This window comes from Gobio gobio (assembly GCF_949357685.1).
Source record: "Gobio gobio genome assembly, chromosome: 3".
NCBI lineage: Eukaryota > Metazoa > Chordata > Actinopteri > Cypriniformes > Gobionidae > Gobio > Gobio gobio.
The window spans coordinates 59,414,325-59,441,797 of NC_137099.1; the positions used below are offsets into that span (position 1 = coordinate 59,414,325).

Genomic DNA, 27,473 nt, shown 5'->3' on the forward strand with positions numbered 1-27,473 from the left:
ATGTACATCTGCACTGGTGCTCAGCACCGCATGTACTGCAACACGAGAATGCATGATTTCAACTACCAGGTATATAGATACCAAAACCAATACCAGTATGAATGCATGAGCAATGATTGTTACTGTCGTGGTAATAAGGACACCTGCACTTGTGACTATAGTGCTTTGTCCTCCTGCTTCTGTGAGACTTACAACAATAACATGACTGTCCCTACAGCAGTTAGTCCCGACACAGACCCGGACTGTGTGCTTTATAATGACTTTTACATCTGCATCGGTGCTCAGTATCGCATGTACTGCAACACAAGAATGCAACGTTTCTTTTATCAGAGATATCAAAACCAAGACCAGTACCACTGTAGTAATCGTATCATCAACAGAAATATACGTGATTTATTTGTCTTTAGAAATCACTTCATGAGTAATTACTGTAACTGTATTGGTGATAAGGACACCTGTACATGCTACAGTAGCACTTTCTCCTCCTGCTTCTGTGAGACTTTCGGCAATAACATTGCTCTCACTGCAGCAGTTACTCCAGCTTATGGCTGTGTGCTTAGCAATACGTCATACATCTGCACCGGTGCTCAGTACCGCATGTTCTGCAACATGCAAGATTTCCATTACAATATAAATGAGCGCCGCTGTACAAGTAATAACTGTAACTGCATTGGAAATAATGACACCTGTACATGCTACAGTAGCACTTTCTCCTCCTGCTTCTGTGAGACGTACGGCAATATCACTGCTCTCACTGCAGCAGTTACTCCAGTCTACGACTGTGGGCTTTATAATGACACTTACATCTGCACTGGTGCTCAGTACCGCATGTTCTGCAACACAAGTGTACATGATTTCCATTACTGGAAGTCCCATTACCACTGTAATAATAATGACTGTGACTGCATTGGTAATAGGGACACCTGTTCATGTTCTTATATTGCTTCACCCTCCTGCTTCTGTACAAATGACAGCTATAGAATTCCTGCAGCAGTTAGTCCAGTCTATGATTGTGTGCTTCATAACGACACGTACATCTGCACCGGTGCTCAGTACCGCATGTTCTGCAACACAAGAATGCATAACTTTTACTACCGTAGATATCAGAACCAAAACCAATATGAGTATGAATGCATGAATAATAACTGTGACTGTGTTGGAAATAATGACACCTGTACATGCTCTAGGAGCACTTTCTCCTCCTGCTTCTGTGAGATGTATGGCAATACCTTCACTATTCCTACCGCAGTTTCTCCAGTCTATGACTGTGTGCTTTCTAACGACACGCACATCTGCACCGGTGCTCAGTACCGCATGTTCTGCAACACAAGAATGCATGACTTATATTTGAGTAGAAATAAGCACTGGTGTACGAGTGATAACTGTGACTGTCGTGGTAATAAGGACACCTGTACATGCTACAGTCGTACCGCCTCCTCCTGCTTCTGCGAATATAACATCTCTACCCCAACTACACTCAGTCCAACTACTGCAGGTAAGAATATGTATACTGGAACGTGGAGCTTGATTTACTATATTAATGTTATAACCATGAATTCACTCATTACAGGTCTGGATAACATATTGCCGGATCAATGCAGGGTAAGCTGAATATTTGAATGTACATAGTGCACAGAGTCTTTCAGTTTTATTTATAAAGATCAGTTGTGATTTCAGAATCAGACCTCGGGAGGATGTTTAAAAAATCTTCTTGACAACATAGAGAACATTGCAGCTCAAGAGCTTCCTTTGAATGTAAGTTTTAAATAGAGAAATCATAAAATAATCAAATATCTGTCATTTAGCAGAACATTTCATGGCAATGCTGCATTTGTGGAAGTATTGACATTCATTCATAAGTGTTTTTGTATCGTTACCAATTAGGATGTGACTACAATTCTGGATGTGGCTCTTAACACTTCAGAGATTTCAGAGTTAGCTGGCTCGAAGGAACTAGTGACAATTGGAAACCGTATATTAAAAGCCAGTGAGAAGCTCATTTCTACACTGGTGAAGCCAACAGACACAAGTGCCAATGTCAGTTTAATTCTTGACACTGTAGGTGAGTGAAGACGCCACTGTATAGAACTACATACAACTTTACAAACTGAATGTGCTCTAGAGGGTTTGTGAATTAACCTAAGAGTCAATAAATTTAGCTATAGTATAGAATTGTATTTATTTGTATATTTAGAAATCCTTTTTGGATTGTGCTGCAGAATCTGGCTTTTTCAGATTAATTCACCTTATTTTCTTTAGAGGTACAAGTCTTCATGATTGGACCAAAATTTACTTCAGATAAAATCCCTCAGCTGGACACAAAAAATGCTTCTATGGACATTGATCTCGTTGGGATTGCAAAGAATAACAACGGAACAAGTATGTAAAACGTATTTCATAAAAAAAACTTGCATTACACAATTACTGATAGTGAGCAGACCTACCCTTTCTGAAATTAACTGCATTTTCACTGTAGTGTTTTGCCGCTTTTCACATCACACACAATAGCAGTTTATAGTTTAATGTCGAACAGAGTATTTGCACAGTGCATATGACCCACAAAGTGCTGCATTTCAGGGTGTAGGCTACTGGAGATGTCTTGTTTTGCAATGCTTGCACACACAGCAAAATCCTCAGTGTTAAATGAACACTGCTGGTGTTCATATGAGTCCACTATGAGTCCACACTCAGAGTGTTAAAAGGTAACACTGCATCAGTGTTGAAGTTAATGAGATAATTAAGTGATTAATTAAGTGATGATTGAGCATTAGTGATGAACACCTGATGATAATGAGAAAAATCACTGAAGGACAGAGAAACACAAGAACTACAACTGACTTCAGCCACAGGCTTAGATGAAATCAACTGAAGATAAAAGAAGACATTAAATATCTGAAGATCTCAGCAGAGGAGGATTAAACAACTCCACAAACAGCATTACCAGCTTCACACATTACTAACCAGACTGACTTTATTTCTGTCAGAAATCTAGTCGTCTACAGAAGCTCTTATTTTTTATGTCACCATTATGATGATTAGTGTTTTCATTAGTTGGGCAGTTTGATGACTTTAATGTTAGTGTTTTTCTGGCTGTTGTAACTGAGTTTGTTATGGCAAGAAAAGCAAGAGAAAACAATCAGATGCTGTCAGCTGCTGTCAGCTGCTCAGTGATAAGAATATGATAATTGTGAAGTGGCATAATTCACAGATAGTATGACTGAGTATGAGCAATATACTATTAACTTTGTTTTATTGTGATTGTAGAAAAGATCCAGCACTGTTTTAATCAGAAAAGCTGAATAAGTTTTAAAGCTGAATGTCTGTTAAGTACTTTGCCCTCCTGCGAGCTTTACTCACACACAGACATCAATAATAAGCCTATGAATCTCAACCATGGTGACATGCTTCATGCCGCAATGCATTCTGGGAGCCATGGATGAGGTTTGCATGATGCACCCAGAATGCATTGCAGCATGAATCATGTCACCATTGCTGAGATTCATAGGCTGATTCTTGATGTCTGTGTGTGAGTAAAGCTTGCAGGAGTTAGAAGTGCTTATTGTGTGATGTGTTATTAAACTTGAGAACAAAACCTATGTACACGTTTTAAAAACGTTTTAGTTGTTCTGATTAACACACTGCTGAATCTCCTGCTGTAGAGTTACAAGTATACCTAGTCAATTACACTTAAAAGATCATCAAATAAGGCCACTATATGATAATAACAACTGTATAGTTTTTCAATAACTTTATCATCAATTTCCTCTTGCTGTTCTCACCATAACAAACAATTACATCAGCCAAAGGACAGACTAGGGTTGAAAAGTCAAGAGCCCAACTAAAGCAAACACTAATCACCATAATGGTGACTTCAAACAAATCTATTATTTTCTATAAAATATAAACATCTAAACCTCTGTTAATCTCAATAAGAGCTTCTGTAGACATCTAACATACATAAAGTCAGTCTGGTTAGTAATGTGTGAAGCTGGTAATGCTGTTTGTGGAGTTGTTTAATCCTCCTCTGCTGAGATCTTCAGAGATTCAATGTCTTCTTTTATCTTCAGTTGATTTCATCTTATGCTGCGTTCACACCAAACGCGAATTGAGCGTCAGGCGCGAGTGATTTCAATGTTAAGTCAATGGAAAGGCGCGTTGACGCGCGTCTGGAGGTCCCGCGGCGCGGAAGGCGCGTTACGCGCGGCGCGAAGGACGCGAATCCGCTTCATTCGCGCGTCCAGTTTGCGCGAATGGCGCGAATTGGACGCGAATTGAGCGTCTTGCGCGTCTTGCGCGTCTTGCGCGATACGCGCATTACACGCGAATGGTGCTTTTGTGCATTCACGCGTTTGAAGCGAATTCGCGTCTGACGCCCGAGTTGAAAAATTTGAACTTTGGCGTCAATTCGCGCCGCGTTAACCAATCAGGAGCCTGCTCGCTGCTGTCACGTGGTAAAGTGACGTGTATGAGAAACCCTGCATAAATTAAAAACAGTACTATTGTGTCACAAAATGTAGTTTTAAGACGTTTTCAGGTGGGAATGTAGTTGTTTAAAGCTCAAATCTGTGGTTTATTTATAAAGAGAGCGCCTATTTAAAAAAAATAATCTTGTGTTTTTGGAGTTGTGAGATCCAGGCGATCACCGGGCAATCACTGCTCATAACCCCAGCGAAGGCAGCCTTTCCTCGGCCAGTCGTTCTGGCGTCTGCCGCTGGCTCTGATGTCCTGTAGTGGTGCATCTTGTGTGGATCTAACGGGCGATCTTTGCTCTCATGAATATATAATTTGTTGTCTGCCAAATCGTTTTGACTGAGGGCAAAGAGAAGTTTCATAACTTTATATTTTAAGGATATTTAAACATACATGCAGTGAAGATAATGTAGGAGTTGCCTGGACCACATTTGTGTGGCTATTAATGCTTAATATATATGTTTAATGAAAATGAAAAGAGGCAGAGTGGTGTTTTATGACATATTTCTCCTGGAGTGCCTTGAACGCGCGTCAATTTCGCTTCCAGCGCTCGATTTCTACGCGCGTCCATTTCTCTGCTGACGCGCGAATGCATTCAAAATGTACGCGCGTGAAACTAGACGCGGTAGACGCGATTTTGACGCTCAATTCGCGTTTGGTGTGAACGCAGCATAAGAACAACTGTTGGATTTTACAGTGTAGGTTTAGGGTTGGGGTAGGTGTATGCGTTAATAAAACACAATCTGGTAAATAGCAAATGTATTAATTTTTTTATTGTGAGATTTTGCCTCACTTCCGACCGTTACTGTACCCCTTCTAGCCACAACTCTTCTTCTCCGTTTTTAGTGTATCTCTGTGGAAAAATTACAGCGCCACACACTGGCCTGGCATGTACACTACATCGTTTTGAGTCGGTTTCAGTGGTTTTGTTTGTTTGTTTGTTTGGTTTTGATTTCTTGGGGTGAGAAATTGGATAGGGAAAGCTCTGGCTTCGTGTGGGTGTGGCTTCAGGGAGTCTGCAGAGTTTTCCAAATAAAATTCTTCAGAGATTTAATGTCCTCTTGTATATTTTATCTCAATTTATTTTATCTAAGGCTGTGGCTGAAGTTAGTTGTAGTTCTGTGTTTCTCTTTCAGTGATTTATCTTGTGTTTATCTGCTTGTTAACACCTGGGGCCTGTACCATGATGGTAGCTTAACAAACTCAGGGTTACAGGATTAGTTTCGAGTTGACAAAACCAAACCAATCTATTCAGGCTTTGTTGGTCCCATGATGCTGATCATCAACTTTCTCTGTCAACTCAGGCTTTGATCCTGAGTTTAGGAGTTTAGCTGTGACATCAGTAGTGAACAGCCAATCACATGCTGTGGATCAGTGAAACTGACATCTACTTCTCACAAGAGAAGCAGAGAGATTCACTTCGCTCTTCTGCAGAATATACATGATTGAAAAATATTAAGAATTTAAACAAATTTACACAGCAAGAAGAAAGGAGCCGTCGGACAACTTTAAGAAAAATATTATACGTCAATGCAAGTAAAAGTTATGTTAAAAGTTAGTTTAGTTGATATATAGAGAGAATTGAACATTTCTGCTCACATGTAATTTTTATAGCTTTATTTATAGAATTTAAAGCTTATTTGTATTACCTTTATATAGACTATTTATTTTAATATTAACAAAATGCCTATTAATGATTGATTAACTAAAATGGTACATGTGTAATTGATTAAGGGTATAATAATTACATAAATTATATTTAAATAATTCAAAATTATTATTATTATAAATAAGCATTGTTAAAAGCCAGAGGCTTAAGTCTTTAATAGCCATTTGCTATGTAAACCTTTAATTTGGAGTAGAAACAGGGGGAGCGACTTTATTGCATCAGAGGTGTGTCACTTTGCTCACAGCTGATTGGTCTAATTTCAGTTTGATCTCTTATCCAGAACATAACCTGCCCAGGGGCCCGTTCTTCGTACCTTGCTTAATACATCTAAGATAATTTGACAGATCCCAGATCTTTAATCGTGATAACTGATCTCTGGCTAATTTGGTTCTTCAAACGAATTTTCGGATTGGATTTAAATATCTGGATTAAATTATCTAAGATCACTGCGCGTTCTTGTGTTCCCTGAAGAGGGCAGATGCATCGATACTTGAAACCAAGATCAGCAATGCAGCGATTGGCTGGCGTCAAGACAGCAACGTAATGACATCATATAATTAAAAAGCCACCTGGCAAAAAACTTGACAAATTGCAAAAAAAACCCACGTATTTCTGAACCTTTATAAGGAAACAGCCAAACGACCAAACCAACATAAAAGTTATAATAGATCAATGATAAATGTTTTTTTTTTGTTTTTTTTTACATGATTACCAATTACTTATATTCACGACTTTATACAGTATTTGTACACCCTTTACATTTTTATTTCAATGTTGTAATTTAATTTTTAATTCAATTTGAAGCAGATGTAACGTGACAGTACACAGTAAAATCCCCAGTGTTAAATTAACACTGCTCAGAACACATATGGTCCCACTCTACAGAGTGTTAAAGTAACACTGAATCAGTGTTAAAGTTAATGAGATAATTAAGAGATTAATTAAGTGATGATTGACCATTAGTGGTGAACACCTGATGATAATGAGCAAAATCACTGAAGGAAAGAGAAAAAGAAAAACACAAGAACTACGACTGACTATTAAAAGACATTAAATCTCTGAAGATCTCAGCAGAGGAGGATTAAACAACTCCACAAACAGCATTACCAGCTTCACACATTACTAACCAGACTGACTTTATTTATGTCAGACGTCTACATAAGCTCTTATTGAGAATTAACAGATCTTTTGTTTGATTTTGTTTTGAAAATTGTTAGTTTTTAATGTGACCATCATGGTGATCAGTGTTTTCTTTAGTTGGGCAGTTTGATGACTTTTTAATGTTAGTGTTTCTCTCAAACTGATTTTGCTATGGCAAGAAAAAACACAAGCAGATGCTGTCGGCTGCTCAATTATAAGAATATGATCATTGTATAGTGATTTAATTAATCGATCTTATGACTGAGTATGAGCAATATACTATTAACTTTTTTTATTGTGATTCTAGAAAAGATCCAGCACGGTTTTAATCAGAAAAGCTGAATAAGTTTTGAAACAGATCGTACACTAATTACTTCCAACTCCTGCGAGTTTAACTCACACTCAGACATCAAGAATCTGCCTATGAATCTCAACAATGGTGACATGCTTCATGCCGCAATGCATTCTTTGAGCAATAGATGAGTTTTGCTTAATGCACCCAGAATACATTGCGGCATGAAGCATGTCACCATTGTTGAGATTCATAGGCTGATTCTTGATGTCTGTGTGTGAGAAAAGCTCGCAGGAATTAGAAGTGCTTAATGTGTACTAAATCTTTTTGATTTTCGTTTAGTATATCTGATGTAAATACTTCAGAATTTTCTGCCCTAGAATCACAAGGCTCCTAAAGCAAATAAGGCACTATATGATGATAACAACTGAATCATCAACAACAAGCATTTGATTTATCTTGCTGTTCTCACAGTAACAAATAGTTACAGCATAAAAAAATTAATGTTAATAAGTCAAGGGTCAAGAGCCCAACTAAAGTAAACACTTATCACCAGGATGGTGACTTCAAATAAAACTATTATTTTCAATTAAACATCAACATCTAAACCTAAATAAGAGCTTCTGTAGACGTATAACAGACCTAAAGTAAATCTGGTTAGTAATGTGTGAAGCTGGTAATGCTGTTTGTGGAGTTGTTTAATCCTCCTCTGCTGAGATCTTCAGATATTTAATGTCTTTTTTATAGTCAGTCGTAGTTCTTGTGTTTTTCTTTTTTCTTTTTCCTTCAGTGATTTTGCTCATTATCGTTAGGTGTCACCACTAATGGTCAATCATCACTTAATTAATCTCTTAATTATCTCATTAACTTTAACACTGATTCAGTGTTACTTTAACACTCTGTAGAGTGGGACCATATGTGCTCTGAGCACTGTTAATTTAACACTGGGGATTTTACTGTGTATTTAAGTTTCTTATGGGTCAATGTCAAATGATCTGCATCTCTTGCGCTGCATCAAGACACTCCCATAATATCTGTGATCACTAAATGCACGGCTCAGAGTAACTGTACAACATGTGTGTAAACCAATAAAAACAAAATTATATAAAGTAATTATTCCATCACAAATAAATCGCTCAATCAAGTGGCTATAGTATTATACAACATTATACATTATCATATACATATACAATATAACATTTTTATATTATTATTTAAAATTATTATTATTGCCCCTGGTTCAGTAATAAACTCTTGTAATAAAGTAGCAGTGGCTGGGACAGATTTTAAGTATCACCTCAAGATGCAATTTAATCCTGTTTACATGAAATAAGCCACTCCTGAGCAGGTTTAAGCTTACGGACCTGTTACCATGACAGCAAGTCCAGGATGAGCTTCGAAGAACCAAACAATCCGAGATCATGCCAAATCGTCAACAATCAAATCAAGCTAACTGAGTTAGCGGCGTACGAAGAACGGGCCCCTGGAGCAGGTTAGCCGTGGAGCGTAAGTTACTATGGAGATGAACACTGCTAAAAGCCAAACCACTTTAATGGTAACTAAAACCCAGGATTGGCACAAACTAAGCTTAAACATATCTGGCTAGCCAGCTAAACCGGCTTCATGGTATAGGCCTCTGGTGTTCATCACTAATGCTCAAACATTTCTTAATTATCTCACTACCTTTAACACAGATTCAGTGTTACTTTAACCCTATGTAGAGTGGGACCATATGTGCTCTGAGAAGTGTTGATTTAACACTAGGGATTTTGCTGTGTCTGTTTGAATGTTTGGACAGAATCATAGAAAAATGCATACCACCACTAAACCAAATGTACTTTTTTCTTTTTTCTGAAAAAAAAATCAGCTGCTGTGATATTTATAAGCTATGCAACAATGGAGAATCTACTGAAACCTGAATTATTCAACACCGCAAAAGACAAGATTAAAACCATGATGTCCACTGTGATCTCAGCTACTCTTCCCAAAACCACCAACACTAAACTCACCAAACCAGTCAACTTCACCCTCAAACACATCAGAGTGAGAAACGTTCATTGACTTTTTAGACTAAATAGAAAACTTTATGGAAATTAATATTTATGTACAGAAGAGTTATTTAGGGCCATAACACAATTTTGAGATCAGTTATTTTAATTGTCTAGTTCTGCTCTTCCCTGTTTTATTCAACACAGCAATAACGCTAATGATATGGAGAATGTACAGGGAGCAGGTGTTGTTGAAACAGAATCTTAAGAAGCTAATTCTACCTAAGCTGGCTTAAATATATAATTTTTTTGAATCCTTTTGAATTCATAATTTGTGTACCCATGCAGAGATTAACTACTGACAGAACTGTGATACTTGGGACAAAAACCTTGCACACGTTTTCTGAATGTTCTTTTTGCAGGAGTTCGACCCCAACGGTTCTCTGTCCTGTGTGTACTGGAATATCAGCGAGTGGATTGTAGAAGGTTGTTCTGTTTTAAAGACCAACAGCAGCTTCACTGTGTGTTCCTGTGTTCATCTGTCCACATTCGCTCTCATCATGCAAACCAGCCCATCAGATGTGAAAGAACATGTCAGACAGGTGAGATTTATGACGGTGTGTAAGTATTGTGGACTAGTTGACTAGTTTATATTTATATGATAAAACAGTCTTTTTTTGTGGTTTTATCATTAATAATATTTTAAAGGAACACTCCACTTTATTTGAAAATAGGCTCATTTTCAAACCCCATTAGAGTTAAACAGTTGAGTTTTACCGTTTTCGAATCCATTCAGCCAATCTCCGGGTCTGGTGGTAGCACTTTTATAGCTTAGAACAGTGGTTCCCAACCACGTTCCTGGAGGACCCCCAACAGTGCACATTTTGCATGTCTCCTCAATCAAACACACCTGATTCAGGTCATCAGCTCATTAGTAGCTACTCCAAGACCTGATGTGGGTGTGTCAGACAAAGGACACATCCAAAATGTGCACTGTTGGGGGTCCTCCAGGAACGTGGTTGGGAACCACTGGCTTAGAATATATCATTGAATCTGATTAGACCGTTAGCATCTCACTCAAAAATGTCCAAAGACTTTCGATATTTAAAACTTGACTCTTCTGTAGTTACATTGTGTACTAAGACCGACGGAAAATGAAAAGTTGAGATTTTCTAAAAAGTCTAAAAGAATTGAAAAAATGCGATCATGATTCATGTAATTCATAAATTAATGTGATGATGAGGCAGAACAACTTATCATTTTCTACATATTAGACATAAAAATAAGAAGGAATTTGTGCACATTTTAAAATAAAATATTATTTGCAAATAGTTTAAATTGATTACTTCATTAGCCTACTACAATTAGACCTAGAACTTTTTTTTACCATAATTTATTTATTATGGTAAATTTATTTATTCCCTTAAATCCCTTTTAATCATTGAATTATTAACTTCCTTAATTATTATTATTATTATTATTATTATTATTATTATTATTATTATTTATAATTCTGTTTTTAGGACTAGGTGAAACAATCCCGTTTAAACAACAATCCTGAGATATCAGTGGTGCCAATCTATAGGGATGGTTTTGACGCTGTTCCGGTGGCAGGTCTAATTGAGTGGACGGGGGGGTTGCCAGCATCATTGGGGTCATCAGGTGGGCACCCTCTTTCACTGGTGTTTCGATGATAGGCCCACGACACCTCCAGAGGGCTCATCGGCAACATCTGGCGTCCCAGGTGTGCCCCCCTCTGCTTTCAACCCTTACTTGCTGCAGGTGTTGGTGGCAGTCCAGGTAGTGTCTCGCCTCTTTATCCACAGCCATCAACTTGCTTCTTCTGCTGCACCTGAGAGGGCTTTGATGGTTTGGCGTAGGGTTTGGCCTTGGATTCCCAAATCCTTGAGCAGCCTGATGGTTGACTTGCCAATGAAGCCTCTGCAGCCGACTTCCACTGGACAAACCTTGGCTTTCCATCCGCGTTGTTCAGCATCAGCTGCCAGCTCCGCGTACCTAATAATAAATTATACCCCAAGGTGCCCCCCAAGCACAAAAGTGAAACTCTGCCCATGGTGCTTCATTTCACAACAAATTATGTTGTACTTACTGAAGCTGACTATACCACTAGTGTTGTAGTACTTGAGGTCGGTCTTGGTCTTGAGACCGGTCTTAAGGCCATTTTTTGAAGGTCTTGGTCCTGTCTTGGTCTCGATCACATTTGTACTCGGCCTTGTCTCAGACATACAGTGGGCAAAAATGTATTTAGTCAGCCACCAATTGTGCAAGTTCTCCCACTTTAAAAGATGAGAGAGGCCTGTCATATTCCTCATAGGTACAATTCAACTATGAGAGACAGAATGAAAAAAAAATCCCGAAAATCACATTGTCTGATTTTTAAAGAATTTATTTGCAAATTATGGTGGAAATTAAGTATTTGGTCACCTACAAAAAAAGCAAGATTTCTGGCTCTCACAAACCTGAAACATCTTCTTTAAGAGGCTCCTCTGTCATCCACTCGTTACCTATATTAATGGCACATGTTTGAACTCGCTGTCAGTATAAAAGACACCTATCCACAACCTCAAACTGTCAGACTCCAAACCCCACTATGGCCAAGACCAAAGAGCTGTCAAAGGACACCAGAAACAAAATTGTAGACCTGCACCAGGCTGGGAATCTGCAATAGGTAAGCAGCTTGGTGTGAAGAAATCAACTGTGGGAGCAATTATTCAAAAATGGAAGACATACAAGACCACTGATAATCTCCCTCGATCTGGGGCTCCACGCAAGATCTCACCCCGTGGGGTCAAAATGATCACAAGAACGGTGAGCAAAAATCCCAGAACCACACGGGGGGTCCTAGTGAATGACCTGCAGAGAGCTGGGACCAAAGTAACAAAGGCTACCATCAGTAACACACTACGCCGCCAGAGACTCAAATCCTGCAGTGCCAGAAGTGTCCCCCTGCCAGCACATGTCCGGGCCCGTCTGAACTTCTCTGAAGTTTGCTAGAGAGCATTTGATGATCCAGAAGAGGATTGGGAGAATGTCATATGGTCAGATGAAACCAAAAAATAACTTTTTGGTAAAAACTCAACTTGTCGTGTTTGGAGGAGAAAGAATGCTGAGTTGCATCCAAGGAACACCATACCTACTGTGAAGCATGCACTGTAAAAAAATTAAGTTGAGCTAACTTAAAAAAATAAGGCAACTTATCGCACTCAACTTTTAAAGTTATCTCAACTAATCCATTCCAGTTCAAATTAACTTAAATACTTGTGTTCATCTAATGAGTACCAGGTAGTCTTTTGAACTTAAAACTTCTTTGTCAAGACAATTAAAAAAGGAACAAGTTGAGCCAACTTGAAAAAATAAGTTAACCTATCACACTAAACTTTTTAAGTTAGCTCAATTGATTCGCTCCAGTCAAAATCAACTTAAATACTTTTGTTCAGCTAATGAGTACCAGGTAATCTTTTAACGTAAAACTTATTGTAAAGGCAACTAAACAATATTTAGCAATGCACACAGTTACAAGCCTTGTGTTTTCATCTCCATGTTTGTTTTTTAAAGTTAACTACACAACATGAATAACATCTGCCTTTTAGAGGCACACAGTTTACCCATTTCACTTAAGCAAATAAGTCGCAAAGTTGCAATGAGAAGCACAGCTAGCTCAACACCTCAACACATCTCATGTCAACACAAATCTCAAACATGGTGATGATCAACATGTAGTTCAATAAAAATATGAACTCTGAACCATATGACAACTAAATAACTGACAACAACAGCAGCATAAATCAAGCCTGTTAATGCAAAGCAATAATATTTTTTATTATTATAATTACCTTCACTCAAAAAAATGTCTAAACATAAGATTTATGTATTTGAATTGCATATACATTTTCCATGCATTTGGATTACATAGTTTTTACATAAACACATTTATAAACTTAATGTGATTCATAAATGCCAGTCATATGTAAATGAAACTGGTAAGATTTATGTAATAGTCAGCAAAACGCCCATGGTAAATTAACACTTCCTTGTGTTCATGCGTGTGCTCATTACTGAGTTAAAGTACCATTGAAACAGTGCTGATGTTAATGAGATAATTAAGTGATCATTAACCATTAGTGATGAACACCTGATGATAAGAGCAGAATCACTGAAGGAAAGAGAAACACAACAACTACAATTGACTTCAGCCACAGCCTTAGATTAAATCAACTGAAGATAAAAGAAGACATTAAATCTCTGAAGATCTCAGCAGAGGAGGATTAAACAACTCCACAAACAGCATTACCAGCTTCACACATTACTAACCAGATTGGCTTTATTTCTGTTTTAATGAAAATAATAGTTTCATTTGAAGTCACCATGATGGAGAATGGTGTTTGCTTTAGTTGGGCTCTTGACTCTTGTCTCTGACTGTTATAACTGTGTATTTATGAAACACATTTGGTATGGCAAGAAAAGCCAATATAACATGCGTCCAGGTGATGTTGGCTATGTCTTGAGGATGACATAATCATCATGTTGTGGCTTAAATCAGTGATCTTAGTCTAAATGTCTAGTTGTTTAGGTAATGTGTTATCAATTTTTGTATTGTTCATAATAGTAGCATCTGATTCTACAGCATGGGGTCCAACACTGTTGTGGTAATCAAATAATATGCATATTAAAAAAATAGTGCATAAATGGTTTCATCTACAGTATCACTTAGACACACACAGACATCAAGAATCAACGTATGAATCTCAGCAATGGTGACAATCAATGAAAAATATTCAGATAAATATCAACTCTGAACATAAAGCAAGCAACTAAAATGTCAAACAAAAACAGCAAAAGTAAAAGCAAATAGTAAGAATCAAAGAAAATTAGTCACAATTCAGATGCATAATTTATTCATGCCGCAATGCATGCAGGGACCCATGGGGGAGTTTTGATTGGTGGTACCCAGCATGCACTGCAGCATGAAGCATGTCACCATTGTTGAGATTCATACGCTGATTCTTGATGTCTGTGTGTGTCAAAGGAATGCTATAGATGACAACCTTTATAGCACGAGATGATTTTTTTTAATACTGCAAGTTATTTAATAGACCACAGCACTGCTGGAGCATGTGCTGTACAATCATATGGCTACTATGCATAATACAAAGTTGATAACACATTATCTCTATAACTAGATAATTGGCCTCTGAATGAGATCAGTGATTCAGCCACTACTTGATGACATCATCAATAAATAGCCAAGATCACCTGAAAATATTTTCTCTTGGCTTTCTTTCCCAAAACAAATGTGCTTCACAAACACACAGTTAAAGCAGCCAGAGAAAAACTAATGTTAAAGAATCATGGGCCAAGAGCCCAACTAAAACAAACACTGATCACCATCATGGTGATGATCATCAAACAAAACTATTATTTTCATTAAAACAGAAATTACAGAAATTAAGTCAAAATGGTTGGTAATGTGTGAAGTTGTTGTTTGTGGAGTTGTTTAATCCTCCTCTGCTGAGATCTTCAGAGATTTAATAACTTGATTTCGGCTGTGACTGGAAGTTTCTCTCTTTTCTGTTCTTGTTTCTCTTTCCTTCAGTGATTCTGCTCATTATCATCAGGTGTTCATCATTAATGCTCAATCGTCACTCAATTATCTAATTAACGTCAACACTGCTTCGCAGTGTAATGGTACTTTATCTCAGTAGTGAGCACATGCATTAACACTTGGAAGTGTTTATTTAACATCGGTGTTTTGCTGTGTGCTATTACAGAAATCTTACCTGTTTCATTTACGTATGAATGACAAATATTGATCACATTATTTTTATTAAACTACTTCATAAATTGTACCTGTTTCATTTATGTATGACTTACAAATATGAATCACATTCAGTTTATTAATTTGTTTTTGATAAAACTATGTAATCCAAATGCATGGAAAATGTATATGCAATTAAAATGCATAAATAATATGTTTAGACATACATTTTTCAAGCTGCATCTATTTTTACATTTGTTAGAAGAACATGTTACTAACAAAAGTTATTTTTTTGTACAACTTAGCCAGAATAAAACTAAATTTAATTTCTAAAACAAAAAAAAACTCTCAAGTACTTGTCCAAAACTTGTCCCATATTTACAAAGTGAGTTATCTGAACAAACATTTTTACCTTCGACAATGTTGGGCCAGTTCCCAGCATGCTTTGCAGCTTGAAAAAAATCTCTGGTAACAACTATATAAAATTATTATTGCTTTGCATTAACAGGCTTGATTAATGCTGCTGCTGTTGTTGTCACTGGTATTTAGCTGTCATATGGTTCAGAGTTCATATTTTTGTGAATTACAATTGTTGATTATCACCATATTTGAGATTTGTGTTGACATGAGACGTGTTGAGGTGTTTAGCTATATGTGGTTCTCGTTGCAACTTTTGTGACTCATTTGCCCGAATGAAATAGGTAAACGGTGTGCCTGTTTATAATGGCTCTTTGCTATTAAAAGGCAAATTATGTTAATGTTGTGAAGTTAACTTTGAAAATAAAACATGGAAATGAAAACACAACGATTGTATTGGCATACATTGCAAAACATTGTTTAGTTGCCTTGACAAGAAGTTTTACGTTTAGAAGACTACCTGGTACTCATTAGCTGAATGAAGGTTTTTAAGTTGACTTTATCTGGAGAAAATGATTTAACTTAAAAAATTGAGTACAATGGGTTGCCTTATTTTTTCAAGTTGGCTAAACTTGTTTTTTTTAGTTGCCTTGGCAAGGAGTTTTAAGTTCAAATGACTACCTGGTACTCATTAGATGAACAAAAGTATTTAAGTTAATTTTAACTGTAGTAGATTAGTTGAGATAACTTAAAAAGTCAAATGCGATAAGTTGCCTTATTATTTTAAGTTAGCTCAACAATTTATTTTTTACAGTGTGGGGGTCATGCTTTGGGGCTGTTTTTCTGCAAAGCAACCAGGACGACTGATCCGTGTAAAGAAAAGAATGAATGGGGCCATGTATCGTGAGATTTTGAGTAAAAACCTCCTTCCAACAAGGGCATTGAAGATGAAACGTGGCTGGGTCTTTCAGCATGACAATGATCCCAAACACACCGCCCGGGCAACGAAGGAGTGGCTTCGTAAGAAGCATTTCAAGGTCCTGGAGTGGCCTAACCAATCTCCAGATCTCAACCCCATAGAAAATCTTTGGAGGGAGTTGAAAATCTGTGTTGCCCAGCGACAGCCCCAAAACATCACTGCTCTAGAGGAGGTCTGCATGGAGGAAAGGGCCAAACTACCAGCAACAGTGTGTAAAAACCTTGTGGAGACTTACAGAAAATGTTTGACCTCTGTCATTGCCAACAAAGGGTATATAACAAAGTATTGAGATGAAATTTTGTTATTGACCAAATACTTATTTTCCACCATAATTTGCAAATAAATTCTTTAAAAATCAGACAATATGCTTTTCTGGATCTCTTCCTAGTGAGTTACTCTGTTAGTAGTATATAACACCCAAATTGAGTGTACTGCCTCAGATGGGAGACGGAAGAAGGGAGACAGAGACAGGAGCCAGGCAGGGACGAGACAACAACAGCAGTGGAAAGAAGACAACGACGACAACAATGAGATAGAAGAAGAGGGACAGAGGGAGGATGGAGAAGGGAGAGGGTAGAGAAACGGAGGAATTGAGAAACATACAGCTGGCATGAGACAATAACTTTTCAATGTCTCTACTATGTCTGACATATAAAAATAATAAAAAAGAGATCTCTTGGCAAATGACTGGTATCCGGTCCTGTGATTCAATCATAACGGGGACAAAGCTGAATTTTCAGATCAACAGTGGCTGACTAAATACTTTTTTGCCCCACTGTAGAGGACTCTGGATTTTGTTTCAAGACCAGTCAAGACCAAAACTGCTGGGATATTAATAAATTGCCTGTGCATTGTCTGATTTAATTATTAACTTGATTAATGTGTTTGGATGTAAAAATTACTGCCTCAGATCCAGTCAATAACTTATTTTCAATTTGATTTATTTATTGTGCCGGTTCAGAAATTAATGAGGGAGTGTAAAAAATGTTATAACAAGATATTTTTGCAAAAAAAGTACTTGTATGAGTTTTCACAAATTTGAGCATGACTGCAAACATGATATTGCTTTCATAACACACATTCAATAATACGAATAATAATAATAATAATAATAATAATAATAATAATAATAATAATAATAATAATACTAATAATAATAATAATAATACTAATATTATTCTTAAAAGGATTTGAAATTTGAAATGTACCAATTCAGATACATCTTCTGTACTGCAGTGTAAAGATGAATATTGTTGTTAATGATTAGGTAACAGCAGTGTCTTATTCTTATTATATTTACTGATTAAAAATAAGTCATTACTCAGGCGGTAATGTAGATCTTTAAGAATTTATTTTACTTTATGAGTGCTGGTCTTGGTCTGGACTCGGTCTCGCCCTGCCTTGGTCTTGGTCTTGTCTTGGTCTCAACCAAGCGACAACCTCCCGCAGTTTCTCTTGAAGCCAATACGGAAGTGACTGAAACTGCAATTCATCGACTGGCCGCTAGGGACAGGCTCCAGAAGGGAGCAGAAAAAAAAACATGTTTACAGCCATGGGACAAATTGTGGTTTTGGTCTATACGGCTAATTTTGCCCTTCATGACAATTGTGAGGGGGGTGAATTATTTTATAACTCATTCGTTTACATTATATAAAGCATTAAAGTTCTGCATAATTAAGGGCATGGCCAATTTGAGTGACAGGTGGATAGCCATTTATCTGCAGTCTGTTAGTCATGGCGTCACCTCAGCTCCGCCCACGGGCCTCTTGGCCCATTTTCTGTTATCCGGGAGTGTCGCGCGGTGACGGGCTGCCAAGATGGCAACGGCCAGCTCGTCCCTACTTTACACTACAAAACTGCACTTCAGAATCCTATGGGTGACGTCACGGACACTACATCCATATTTTTTTACAGTCTATGGTCTCAACACACATTGGTCTTGGTCTCGACTTGGTCTCGGATTAGGTGGTCTTGACTACAACACTACCGCACAATAAATCTCATATATACATTGTGTCTACACTATTGATTTAAAAATAAAGCATCTGCAACAGAGCAAAAGGCATCCAGTGAGCTCTTACTGAACTCTGGCATGTTGAGCAGTATTAAATGGAGTGAGAGTTAACTCTTTCCACATTCCGTTTGGTCGTAAACATTTTTTTTGCTATGGTGACCAGAGGCCTGTTCTGCCTGGGTGTTAGTTTCAGTTTGGGGGTAGTTCACAGAGCTCTGACACATACACTATATTGCCAACAGTATTGGGACACCCCTCCAAATCATTGAATTCAGCTGTTCCAATCACTTTCATGGCCACAGGTGTATAAATCAAGCACCTATAGGCATGCAGACGCTTCTACACACATTAGTGAAAGAATGGGTCGCTCTCAGGAGCTCAGTGAACTCAAGCATGGTACCATGATAGTTTGCCACCTGTGCACAAGTCCACTCGTGAAATTTCCTCAATACTAAATATTCCACAGTCAACTGGAAGTCGCTTCCTGAGGACCTTCTGCCAGAGCCACCAGAACTCCTGGAACCAGCTCCTCACCTCGGCCAAATATGCCCCAAATGCCCTCCTTCCAACAACCAACAAGAAGTCTCACCCCATTTCAGTGCATACTCGATTTCCAACCTCCATTATTCCCCTGGTCAGGTGAACCTTCTGACATCCCATTCATCAACCTCTGAATCCAGAGAGCGAGAGGGTGTGGGATGAAGCTTATCACCATCTTAAGCGGGCAATGCACAGACATAAGAACTATGCTGATGCTCGGCTAACAAACCAGGACAACTAGTATGGCTCTCAACATGGGACATCCCTCCACAGAGCCTGGAGGGAACGCCCCATACCACTGATAATTGACGAGAAACCCATCTACATAGTAAAGGAGATCTTGGACTCTCAACGCCATCATGGCCGCCCAGAGTATCTGGAGGACTGGGAGGATTACGGCCCTGAGGAGAGGTCCTGGGTACCATGTAATGACATCCTGGATTCTGCTTTGCTAACTGAATTCCACCAACAGCATCCACATCATCCTGCACCTCAGAGTCATGGTCGGCCACCGCTGGACCGGACCATGGAGAAGGGGATACTGTCACAGGTTTGCCCATAGATATACATAATAAAGGCTAGATGTCTCGTCCGTGCTGCTGGCCAATGGAGGTCGACGTCCGCACCTGTTTGCCAGTCTCTCTCACCTCCACCATTCAGCGATCGTTCTCCCCGGAGTATTAACCACACACACCTGTCACCAATCACTCTCCTCATCAGCACCACATAAAAGCACACACCCCAGTTCACTCGATGTCTGGCCTTGAACGAGGAAAGACTCTTGATCTATCAAAGATTCCTGTTCTGCAACATGTTAGATATCCTTGTGTTGTCTCCTTGTGTTTCCCTGTGTTTCTCTTGCGGATTATTACCTGTTATACTTACCTGCTCCAGTGCCACTTTATTGAGGTGTGTGCCCATCAGCAAGCATCATCATCTGCACTCAGTATAACCTCGAATGCTGCGTTCACACCGAACGCGAATAGAGCGTCAAAATCACGTCTACCGTGTGTAGTTTGACGCGCAAACATTTTGAATGCATTCGTGCGTCCGCTGCGAAGGCACTCCAGGAGAAATATGTCATAAAACACCACTCTGCCTCTTTTCATTTTCATTAAAAATATATATTAAGCATTAATAGCCACACATATGTGGTCCAGGCAACTCCTACATTATCTTAACTGCATGTATATTTAAATATCCTTAAAATATAAAGTTATGAAACTTCTCTTTGCCCTCAGTCAAAACGATTTGGCAGACAACAAATTATAGATTCATGACACCAAAGATCGCCCGTTAGATCCACACAAGATGAACCACTACAGGACATCAGAGCCAGCGGCAGACGGCAGAAGGACTAGCCGAGGAAAGGCTGCCCTCGCCGGGGTTATGAGCGGTGATTGCCCGGTGATCACCTGGATCTCACAACTCCAAAAACACAAGATTATTTTATATTAAATAGGGTCTCTCTTTATAAATAAACCACAGATTTGAGCTTTACACAAATACATTCTCACCTGAAAAAGTCTTAAAACGACATTTTGTGACACAATAGATGTATTTTTAAATTATGCAGGGTTTCTCATCACGTCACTTTACCATGTGACCGCAGCGAACAGGCTCCTGATTGGTTAACGCGGCGCGAATTGACGCCAAAGTTCAAATTTTTCAACTCGGGCGTCAGACGCGAATTCTCTTCAAACACGTGAATGCACAAAAGCACCATTCGCGCGTAACGCGCAAAACGCTCAATTCGCGTCCAATTCGCGTCATTCGCGCAAACTGGACGCGCGAATGAGGCGGATTCGCGTCCTTCGCACGAAACGCGCCTTCCGCGCCGCGGGACCTCCAGACGCACGTCAACGCGCCTTTCCATTGACTTAACATTGAAATCACTCGCGCCAGACGCTCTAATCGCGTTTGGTGTGAACGCAGCATAAGAGTATCATTCCCGTATCACTGTTTATTTGCTGCTACTCACCTGTTCACCATACTGTTTGCCCACAATAAAGAGTTTGTCTGGATTCACTTAATACCTGTTTAGTATGTATTTCCTGACAATAATGAGCACACAAAGCTTTGTGCTGCTTTATCAAGGAATAAAAATGCCCTTCTTGCACCCAAAACAAAGTCGGCAAATAAGTCTGAAGAAGGGACTGGTGGGACAAATTTTCCTAAAGAACTTCACAGACAATATGTGGATTTTAGAATGGCCAGACAGTCATTTATGGCACAACAACAGCGTGTTCTGTGCGTCATACATTACACATACGCAGAACAGTTTCAGTTTTCAAACTGATAAAGAGTTTACAGCAGCCCGGTTTCAAAGACAAGGCTTAAGCCTATAGTCCCAGACTAAAATATCAGTGTCATTGTTTTGCCTTAAGACGCACACCAGTAATGTTTTTTTTTTTTCAAAGGCATATTTAAAAAAAAAACTTAAATGTCCTAATTTAGCTAAAACCTAACCGTGGCTTAATATAATACTTGTCTAAACCGGCCTACATGTCCTATCGAATGGATTAGAAAAAGATCTAAACCACCTCTTACAATCCAAATTAAATTTTATTCCAACTATGCTACTAGTCTGACAAAAAAATGATTAATAGGGTCCATGAAAGCTATTGAATTACTCAAAACTGTCTTACACATTCTTGTTTTGATGTTTTCTCAGAGCGACTCACTGATGGAGCTGTTGAATTTGGTGTGTGTGCCCGTGGGGCTGGTGTTCTTCAGTTTGGCCCTGTTGACCTTTGCCCTTTGTCAGTGGAGTCCTGGAGTGAATAATGTGGCCCGAATCAACCTCTGTGTGAGTCTGCTGTTGGCTCACCTTCTGTTCCTGCTCACACAACAGTTCCTGATCCGCATACGCCCTCAGAAGGTGAGAATGATGAAGGAGCCCTACAGCTCAGCACAGCCTCACTGAGAATCATCATAACCGTCTCTCATGCTCTCCAGGTGTTGTGTGACGTGATATCAGGTGTGCTGCACTTCCTCTTTCTCTCCGGCTTTGTGTGGATGTCCATTGAAGCTGTGCTGCTCTTCATCTGTGTGAAGAACCTATCACAGATCAGCTCCAAAAAGAGGGAGGTGCTTAGCAGTGGATTCCTGTGTGTGATTGGATATACGGTTGCTCTGGTTGTGGTGAGCGTGTCTGTCGGGCTGTTTCCTGAAGGCTACGGCAGCGAACAGTGGGTTTTTATTTATTTATTTTTGTAACTGATTGGATTAGATGAAATAAAGATTTTAGTTTATGACGGAAAGCTCACAGGTCTTTTGGAACAATGCTGACCATTTTTATTCAAATTGTATCAAAATCACTCAGAAGATTAAATTTTTTTTTTTTTTTTTTTAGTATTTCAACAGTCTGCACCTGAAATCGTTTTTTAATTGAGTTCTTGTATTGTGTTTTCCTCTAAACAGCTGCTGGATTAAAATGGATAATGGTTTTAACTGGAGTTTTTTGGGTCCTGTTTGTGTCATACTTGCAGTAAGTTCTAGTTACAGACATTTTTCACATTGGCCGTAGAAGCCAAGAACACTAATGTGATCATATCTTCATTTTCTGCAGTTAAACACGATTCTCTTCATCAGCATCAGCCTCAGTCTGTGTTCTACGCTCACGAAACTGAACGCTAAAGTTTCACAGATGAAACAAACTAAGTAATATGCATTGTTTGTTCCTCTACCATTATAGTATAGAACAACATATAGACAACAAAGACACATTAACTCTCTCTCTCTATCTATCTATCTATCTATCTATCTATCTATCTATCTATCTATCTATCTATCTATCTATCTATCTATCTATCTATCTATCTATCTATCTATCTATCTATCTATCTATCTATCTATCTATCTATCTATCTATCTATCTATCTATCTATCTATGTAGAATTAGGGTGTTTAAAACACTGGCTCAGTTTGTGGTTCTTGGTTGCTCCTGGATTTTGGGTCCCTTCACTAAAGACAGGAAGGAGCTGGAGATCCTCTTCCTGATCGTGAACTCCCAGCAGGGAACCTTCATCTTCCTGGTCTATTGTGTCCTCAATGATGAGGTCAGACGTCACTCAATTTAATATCATATTCCATGTCATAACATATGAAAGAGTATTACAGTTGTTTTCATGCAAGTCCTGTTCTTATTTTGGCAATCCGTGTCTTTTAGAGATAAATGTCACACTCTCAAAAAAAAAAAGAGTACAAAATAGTACCTTACAAGTGGCCATCACTGGGGTGGAACCATTAAAGGAACACTCCACTTTTTTGAAAATAGGCTCATTTAATGTCTTCTTTTATCTTTGGTTGATTTCATCTAATGCCTAGTTCACACCGGCCGATTTTAGCCCCGATTTTGACTCGCTGACAGGTTTTGCGAAATCGCAGACAAATGCCCAAAATCATAGGCAAATCGGTGCTTGTGCACGTGAGTGACAGTCACGCAGTGTGAATGATCAAAGACGCGATCAGAGAGAATCGCCGATGAGTCGCCGACGCCCGTTAGATATTTGGCATGCTAAATATCTGGACCTGTAGGCGATTCAAACTCCTGCTGTGTGAAATGAGTTCTGACTGAAAAATACATTGGCAATGACCGACAGCCAATGAGAGAGCAAGATACAGGACAACGGGAGGTTCGGGGAGGAATTATAGACCATAATATCAGTATTTTAATAGATATATTTACAATTATATCAAACAGAAAAAAGCACAAACATTTGCTTGACCAGCCGCAACAGCAGCACATTGCAAAACTATTTATTTACCTCAAACTCTCTTTGCAGAACACAATCCTTGCTCCCTGTGTCTGCCCAACCATTTACTCCACCATAATCTTTTTTTTTTTTTTTCTCCCTTTTGCTGCAAATCAGCGCACAGACAATTTGGATAGCAAGTTTCTGAACTGCAGTCTATATTTTTAATAACAATTCTAGTCTCGCGCGAGAACTCCAGTCTGACACACGTGTGATCTCACGTTGTTTCCTTCTCACTTCTCGCGTGTGTTTTGTTGTGAAACGTAAGTTGCAGACGGGACAGAGGTGTCAGTGATTATTCCTCTTGTAGTCATGCAGTGTGAAACCCCCTGTTGCCGATCCATCAGTGTGAACACAGCAGTGACTGAGTGCTGGTCCAGGTAGTCATGCAGTGTGAAAAGAACAGTGATCCGAACAGTTTGAAAATTGTACAGTCTGAACTAGGCATAAGGCTGTGGCTGAAGTCAGTTGTAGTTCTTGTGTTTCTCTTTCCTTCAGTGATTCTGCTCATTATCATCAGGTGTCTTCAATAATGCTCAATCATCACTTAATTATCTTATTAACTCCAACACTGATTCAGTGTTACACTTAACAGCCTGTAGTGTGCACACTGAGCAGTGTTCATTTAATCTGGGCTAACCTATGTGAAGCCTACACTGTGCTGGCTGGCTAGCATCTCGCTCAAAAAAATGACCAAAGACTTTCAATATTTTTCCTATTTAAAACTTTACTCTTCTGTAGTTACATCATGTACTAATACCGACGGACAATGAAAAGTTGTGATTTCAAAAATCAGATTCAATGATCTATGCTAAGCTATGTTAAAAGTGCTACCGCCAGACCCGGAGATTGGCTAAATGGATTCGAAAACAGTAAAACTCAACTGTTTAACTCGAGGGGACTTGGAAAATGAGCCTATTTTCAAATAAATGGAGTGGTTCTTTAAGGGTACATTTTTGTACCTCTAAGTCGAGGGTAGGCAAGTTCGGTCCTAGAGAGCCGATGTCCTGATCACCATAATGGTGACCAAATATTTTCAATAAAACATCAACATCTAAACCTCTGTTAATTCTCAATAAGAGCTTCTATAGATGTCTTTCAGGGTTGGAGCCAAACTCTGCAGGACATCGACTCACGACAATGACTACACAGCAAAAACTCCAGTGTTAAATTAACTCTCCTGGGAGTATATGTGAGACCACACACAAGAGTGTTAAAGTGTTAAAATAAGAGTGTTAAAGTAACACTGAAGCAGTGTTAAAGTTAATGAGATAATTAAGTGATTAATTGAGTGTTGATTGGCCATTAGTGACGAACACCAGATGATAACAAGCAGAATCACCAAAGGAGAACACCACAATTATTAAGTCACCATTATGGTGATCGGTGTTTGCTTTAGTTTGGATATTGACCCTTGACATTTCACATATTAGATATTGTTTTGGTTGCTTTAACAGCCAAACAAACAAAGAATAAAAGTTGATCAGGTGGTGTTGGTTATGCTTTGACATAGTCACCAATTGAGCTGAATCATTGATTATAACCTTATATCGGAGTTATGTTTACACCAGCCTTGTGATTCCAAGTGATAAAATCAAGCATTTTCAACTTATTCCAAAAGTTTTCTTAAAAGTTGATCTGATAAAAAAAAAAAAAAAAAAAAACATTTTCACAAAAATCAAGAATCAGCCTGAGAATCTCAACAGTGGTGACCATCAAAAAGCATGTTGCAGTGCATTCTGGGAGACATCAATCAAAATTCTTCCATCGCTCCCATCATTCATTGCTGCATGAATAAATTATGAGCTTTACGAGCTGTTTGTCACCATTGTTGAGATTCCTACACTGATTCTTGATTTGTTTGTGCTAATTTTTTTTAAGCAGAACAACTTTTAAGAAATCCCTAGAATCATATTGAAAATGCTGGATTTTATGTAATAATCAACAAGATAAACCCAACTCAGAGACTAGGTTCTAAATGAGGTATATGATTCAGGTCAAGTAATGACAATGTCAAAACATAACCATCACTAAGTAATCAGCATTTGCCATTTCTTGTCTGACTGTAACAACTCAATTAAAGCATCAAACAAAATATAATATTAAAATGTCAAGAGTCAAGATCAAAAGTAAAGCAAACACTATTCACCATAATGGTAACTGAAATTTTAGATTTTTCTCATTTGGCGATTCTGCTTGTTAACGTCAGGTATCTTCAATAATGACCAATCATCACTCAATGAATCACTTAATTATCTCATTAACTTTAACACTGCTTCAGTGTTACTTTAACACTCTTATTTTAACACTTTAACACTCTTGAGTGTGGTCTCACATATACTCCCAGGAGAGTTAATTTAACTCTGGAGTTTTTGCTGTGTAGGACTGAGCTTGCCTACCCCTGCTCTAAGTAGAGGAAAACAATGGTATAATTGTACCCTAAGGACCAATGGTGTACCTTTAAAGGTGCAGTTATACGTTTGTTCCCCAAGGAACAAAATTGTACCTCTACTGTAACTTTTTTCCCTGAGAGTGCAGAGGCAGTAGTTTAATCTGTTTCTACTCCATTTCCTTCTTGTTCCCACCCTGTATTGAAACAACTGTCAGAAGTTCAAACTTTTAGGCTCTGCTTTCTCAAGCTAACATCAGGGCTTAAAATGCTTTTTGTCCCCAGTAATTAGTTCAGCCATTTTATGATGCTGCTTCATGGAAAAACAGTTTCACTCTCTCCAGTGCTGCCAAAGTTAGCGCATGCGATTATTATTTTATTTTTCATTTTAACGCATTAACAATATTTAACGCATTAACTAAGAAATGATTACATTAAAAAAATATTTTTAATGTTTTTTAATCACAGAAGAAATATGTGATTCATCGATTTTTTTTATCCATTTTTTTATCAATTTATCAATTTTTTATCAATTGATGGCACTACTATTTACTATTTAGTTGCTTTGAAAGAGCAACTCTTAAAACACATTTCCTTGCCTGTTCATTATGAAGAAATCCACTGTGGTACATGAGTTTCAGAGGTTAAATTGATGTCTTGAAGTCACTCAGCTCCTCTCGTCTCATTCTCTTCCAGGTCAGACAGCAGTACAGGAAGTGCTTCAGATGTCTTTGCTGTGGACGCAAACCCAACAACATAAAAAGTGTCCAGAAAAAATGCTGAGGACCACAGCATCCATATTCAGAAAATGAATGCAACAGGATCAATACTTTTAGATATTAGCACCGGTCTCAGCTTCTGTCTGTAAATTAGCAATTAGCCTAACGTTATACATGTCTTATTTTATAGCTGACATTAATTTTGATGTAAATCTTTTAACTTTATTTACGAGTTTCTTGGTGGAGGGTTTGTTGCCTCATTCTTTTAGACCAGTGTGTGATTTATTTTAATTAAGCCCCCTAAAGTAATTTGTTTTTCCTTTAGTTAACTTTAAGAATATTTAGTGTGACGAAAGCAAAATAAATGATTGTAATTTCTTGCT

General features: G+C 38.3%; 1 protein-coding gene across 1 annotated transcript; it reads left to right on the top strand.

Annotated features, from left to right (window-relative positions):
- LOC307124210 (uncharacterized protein) lies at positions 1 to 27,473 on the top strand (the record flags this gene model as incomplete). Its single annotated transcript, XM_079813257.1, has 13 exons — positions 1 to 1,495; positions 1,571 to 1,602; positions 1,678 to 1,755; positions 1,885 to 2,062; positions 2,260 to 2,379; positions 9,439 to 9,614; positions 9,982 to 10,161; positions 21,900 to 22,106; positions 22,184 to 22,416; positions 22,649 to 22,715; positions 22,797 to 22,888; positions 23,124 to 23,286; positions 27,068 to 27,473. The coding sequence occupies 13 exons, from the start codon at positions 1 to 3 to the stop codon at positions 27,152 to 27,154; spliced, it is 3,108 nt and encodes a 1,035-aa protein (XP_079669383.1). The 3' UTR covers positions 27,155 to 27,473.